The following is a 5,422-nucleotide window of genomic DNA, read 5'->3' as shown; positions in this document are numbered from 1 at the left end:
AAGTGGGACAGCGCTCCCGGGGGGCACCGGGGGTCCTAGGGAGCAGTTTATTTATGGCCCTTGTGAGCCGGGGGGGCTTAGAAAGGCGAGGAAGTCCTTCGTCAACGACTCGGCTCGTAGAAAACGGTACAAAATCCTCCGGCGGCACGTCGGCGCTGGAGCGGGCAGGACTCCCCCTCCTGCTCTCGGCACAGTCCCTGGGGAGCCGGGGGGGTGCCCAGGGGGGCTAGGGGGTGACGGCGAGGCCTCTGTCGTCCTTCCCCGAGGAGGACGGAGACATGCGCAAGTCCTCGTCGTCTTCCGAGCACTTGGTGGTGGAAAGGGACGAGCATTTGCAGCTGTGGCCGGGCCCCCCTCCCCGGTGGGAGCTGCTTTTGCCTTCTTTCTTGTGCTTGACCCGGCGGTTCTGGAACCAGATCTTCACCTGCTTCTCGGAGAGGTTCAGGTAGGTGGCGATCTCGATTCGCCGCAGCCGGGAGAGGTACATGTTGGAGGCGAACTCCCTCTCCAGCTCCAGGAGCTGCGTGCTGGTGAAGGCGGTGCGCATCCTCTTGCTGCTGGGCAGCTGGCTGGACGTGCTGTCTGCGGAGCCGAGCCGAGAGCACGGTCAGGACCCGCCGGGACCCACCCGGTTTGAGCCCACGGGGGGTCCCCAACTTTTCCCCGGAGCGCCCTTCGAGCCCACGGGGGGCGCAGGGCCGGGAGCCCCCTCCCCGAGTGCCTTCAGCATCCACCCCCAGCATGCAGGCTTGCGGTGCGCCCCCCTTTTCCCACGGGTGTCCCCCTTTTCCCACGGGTGTCCCCCTTTTCCCACGCGTGTCCCCCTTTCCCCACGCGTGCCCGTTTCCCACGCACACCCCCTTTTTCCATGCATGCCCCCTTTCTCCACCCATGCCCCCTTTTCCCACCCATGCCCCTCTTTTCCCACGCACACCCCCTTTCCCCACCCATGCCCCCTTTCCCCCCCCCGTGCCCACTTTCCCCACCCGCCCTCCCTCTCCCCACGCGTGCCCCCCTTACCCACGGAGATGCAGTGGAACTGCCGGGGGTCTGGCAGCGGGTAGGCGCCCTGGTAGAGCGCCGGGGGGTGCCCGACGCTGACGGCGGAGACGGAGTGCTGCTGGCGGCCCAGGGGCGAGTGGCAGTACTGGGAGCCGAAAGGGGGGAAGGAGGCTTTGAGGAGGGGGATGGCGGGCGGCGGCGGGTGCAGCTGGGAGGCGGTGACACAGAGCGGGCAGACGCAGAGCAGCCCGGCTTTGCGAGCGTGGCAGGCTCCGGCCGGCAGCCCGGGCAGGGGGTGCGAGGGGTGCACGGCGTAGGGGAAGAGGGGCGGCGGGGGGCTGCCCTCGCCCTTCTTCTCGCCCGCCTCCCGCAGCACCAGCGAGTCCACCAGGAAGGAGCGCGGCATGGCCCCCGCGCAGCGCCCGCGCAAGTCCCGCGCAGCGGCCGCGCAGCGCCGCTGGCCAGCCCGAGTGGTGCTGAACGGCGCCCGCCCGCCTTAAATAGCGCCCGCGCCATGTGATGGCGGCGCCGGGGCGCTCAATAGGCTTTCTGTGCCTCTTCTCTTGGCATTCACGCCGCACGCTCCCTCATTATTTCCCTTGTTAACTAAATGAACTGCATAATGTACTCTATTCTTGTCGACCCCACCCACGCCGTAGCAGGCGGCCTCTCCCCTCCTTTCCCTTTGGCGGGGTTATTTTCTCATTCTCTCGCGATTTAATATTCTTTTCTTTCTCTTTATCGCTCTCCTTCGCTTTCAGCCCAGCTTTCGGCCCGGCTCCCCCTTGTTTATTTTTGCCGGCTGCAGCCGCGCTTCCCCTGCCAGCCCCCCGGCGCCTTTCCCACCTGTGGCACCAGGTCTGCCCCCTCTCCTCTCGCCGCCGGGACGTTTCGCCCCCCTTTTCGCCGCCCTCCACCATCCCCAACCCCTCGGCTTTGTTCCCAGCCCCGGACTGGGACCCGGAGCCTCACTCCCGGTCCCCTCGAGGTGACAGCCGCCGCTCCCTGCGTGGGTGCTTGGGCACGGAGAGTGGCCATAAGCAGCGTGTGTTTTGGGGTGCACGGAGCCCCCCACCCAGCGCCCCCCTTCCATCCTCCTGATCCTCCCCGCAGCCCCCGGCATCTCCCCGGGATGCGTCCGGAGCGCCTCCGAGCCCCGGCACCGGGAGCCGCCGGCAGCGGAGGGGAAACGCCGGGCTTCTTTCCACCCTACAAGGCGAGGCAGCACGAAAAGAAAAGGTTTTTCCCCGGTCCTGAGCGCAGGGGACCGCAAAACTTAGCGGCGTGGCCCTAAAGCGACTGTCCGAGGTAGGGCGCAAAAGCGCGCAGGGCTCGGCGTTTGGCTCCCCGCAGCGCGCCGCTCCGGTAGGTGAGGAAGGAATGGCAACAGGGAGGAGGAAAGAACTCCTCGGGGTGTATTTTCTTCCCCTTCTCCTCCTTTAATATATAGGAAAAGAAAAAAAAATAAAAATAAAAAAAAATCACCCGCCGCCCGACAAACAAAATTCGAGGAGATTTGTCCCTTGCGGGAACCTGCCCGCCTCTAACCCCAGTGCACATCTTCCAACGAAGAGAAAAACTGGGAAACAATGTCATCCCGTGTCCCTGGCTCGTCCAGGGGCTGCCCTTGCTTGCAATCTCATCTCTCGCTGAAATCTATGCGAGTTCTGCCGAGATGCTCTTGATGCCCGAGCCTGAAAACGTACGGATGTGCCCGAATAAAAGCCCGGAACGGTGAAAAACGAATGCTGGTAAAAACTCAGTCCTGCAGTGATTTAGTAAGGCTCTCCGAGTGTCTCCCCCTTTCAAGCGTTAATGGTTTGGGATTTTTTTATTTTTTATTTTTTTGGGGGGAGGTTATTTTTAAGGAGCTCGTGATTTAAAGGGTTTTCCCCTGGAGCTTGCCCCCGGGAAGGGGCAGCTCTCCCCCAGGCGCCGCCGGGGGGTCGGTTCCTCCCCAGCCCGAGGGATTCCCGCTGCCCAGGGGCTGAACCCCAGCGCTCCGAGCCGCGGGGAGGCAAAGGGTTAACGGCTCCTGAATGCACACCAAGCCCAAAGCTACTGGGAAAGAATATCCCAAAAAATAACCAGTTTTTTTTTCCAGCCGCTGGACCTTATTGAATGTCATTGAAGAAAGTTTTGAATGCCAGATAAAGAGAGGCGAATTAAAGTGTGTGACAGCAGAGGATAAGCAAACACAAAGAGAACTCTGTCACACTTTGGGCAAAATCCGTGGGCTTTTTACCAAGCCTCTTCGCTATGATTGAATTAAGTAATAGGAAAACATTTTCTTTCAGTTTAGAGCCATTAGACAAAAACTTCAAAGCGAATAACACTTTTTAATGTGCAGCCCAACAATGGAATCGGTTTTGTGCTGAAATGTTTAAATGGTTTGTTGTGCAACTGCGGGCTGAAATAACCCAGACTGCAGCAAAATAAGCATCCTTCAGGCCGTTTTATGAAACTAGCACAGACCTTTAATCCTGGCGCTTTAAACCAGCCTCCCCTGTCTTTTCTGCCCCGCTTCGTGTTGGCTTTTCCCTCTCTGTTTTTATTTTTTTTCCACTTTTTTTCCCCTTGTTTTTTATTTATTTATTATTTTCTTTAGGGGAAATTCACCTCCCATGTTTGCCACCTCGAAGCCATCCCCGCTAAACGAATCCGGCACCGGGAGCAGGAGGGAGGCTTCGCCCCGGGGGTACGCGCTGCGGGCGGCTCGGGGGGCGCAGGGGAGAGCCCCCTACCCATAGGGGCTGCTCGGTGCCCCCCCATCGCTGCTCCCTGCCCTGCCCCATCCCTATTCCGCCACCCCAAAGCTCCGGAGCCCAGGGAGCATCAGCGGTGCGAGGTCCTTGCCTCCGGGAGCGGTGGGTGGGAAATGGAAATGTGTCCCCCCCCATCCCCAGCCCCGGTCCCTTGCAGCCGCTGTCGCATCCCCAAGCGGATGGGGAGGAATTAGGGTGCTCATCGATCAGGGGAGAGGGGTAGCAGAACGAAGGGGGGGATCGTGGGGTGGAGGAAAGAGGGTGCCCCCTCCCCGGTGCTGCCCGGGAGGTGTCACACTGCTCTGCCTGGGGACAGCGCTACGGACCTGGGCTGGAAAAGGGGGTTTCGAGGGACCTGCCTGTGCCTTTTGTAACGGGTCCTGGTTATTTGGGGTCCTTGGCATTAACAGCAGGGGTGGGAGGTGACACGCACAGCGCGGGGAGGCGCAGCACTTCGGGGCAGGGGCAGGCAAGGATGCTGTCCCTGCCGGCATGAGGGATATAATCCGTATTTCCAAGGAGAAATACGCATCCTCGCTAGCTGAGGATTCACGGCTCTTGGGTGACTGCGGTATTCCCCAGGAACCGAGCCTTTAACGGCAAATGCCAGGATATAAAGCAAAGCCAACGCCACGCACCGGCTGCTGGATTGCCCAAAGAGTTGGGCAAACACACCAAGGAGCAGGTCAAGCCCATAAGGTACCTGTGCACCCCTTTAACCAGGGTGCCACAGAATGAATCGGAGTTTAATAGAGCAAACAGAAATGTATTTTTCTAAAGAAATCACTGTTTTTTTGTGTGGCTGCTGTATATTTGTCACTGAAGACCCCTGCTTCATGTAACAGGACTAGCTGCACAAACAGGTACACATCTCAGGGTATTTGGACCCCTGGCTTAAACTGTGCTGGATACAGAATTAAGGTTTCCTCGAGGACTCACCTGCACGCTGACACAGCAGGGGCTGCATGAGCAGCCTGTTACGCAGTGTTCCTGTGCACGGCATCGCTCTGTTCTGCTGATGGACCACTGAGACAGAGTGCTGAAGGCTGGGACCAGCCAGGGAGACAGTGAGAAATCACAGCTAATGAGTGACAAGTGTGGGGTGATCCTTCCCTGGTTTACTCCTGTGATCCATAATGCAAGGGTGTCCAGAAACAGTGGTCATTCCTTTGTGTTTAATTCCAATTTCTCCAAAATAAAGGTAAAATGCAGCTTTCTTTGACAGTAGGTTGTTCTAAGTCTTCCATCAGTTAGCTTCTGAATTCATCACTGTATAAATGTGGTAACCTAACAGCAATGGCCCATGCAGCCCTGCCATGTTCCCATCACAGTTCCTATAGGTTCATCTCGCTGTCATTACAAGCTATCAGGGCAATAATTAACATGAGCCAGTGAAAAACATGCCACAGGGACCAAATCAGTTTCTTGTTTCCAGGACATTATTTTTTTTTTCCTTGATTGCTTTCAACAAGCAGATACCTAGAGCAGAGACCTATCATTGAGCTTTTCTTCAGGCCTGGTGCTTGCTGGCAAGGTGGGTCTCTAAGGGAACCCTGTAATCATCTTTCAAGAAGACAGTTTGCAGAATTGTTTCCTCTCCTTTTAATTCATCTTTAACTCAACAGGAGATGTCAATGAAGCAGCTGGACAGAAAT

General features: G+C 57.9%; 1 protein-coding gene across 1 annotated transcript; it reads right to left on the bottom strand.

Annotated features, from left to right (window-relative positions):
- Positions 1-226: 226 nt before the first annotated feature.
- GSX1 (GS homeobox 1) lies at positions 227-1,408 on the bottom strand (the record flags this gene model as incomplete). The annotated part of the gene is made up of 2 exons (XM_084306067.1): positions 227-582; positions 1,021-1,408. The coding sequence occupies 2 exons, from the start codon at positions 1,406-1,408 to the stop codon at positions 227-229; spliced, it is 744 nt and encodes a 247-aa protein (XP_084162193.1).
- Between the last annotated feature and the right edge of the window lie 4,014 nt (positions 1,409-5,422).

This window comes from Netta rufina (assembly GCF_964035555.1).
Source record: "Netta rufina genome assembly, chromosome: 1".
Classification (NCBI taxonomy): Eukaryota; Metazoa; Chordata; class Aves; order Anseriformes; family Anatidae; genus Netta; species Netta rufina.
This window is presented reverse-complemented; position numbering and strand designations above follow the sequence as displayed.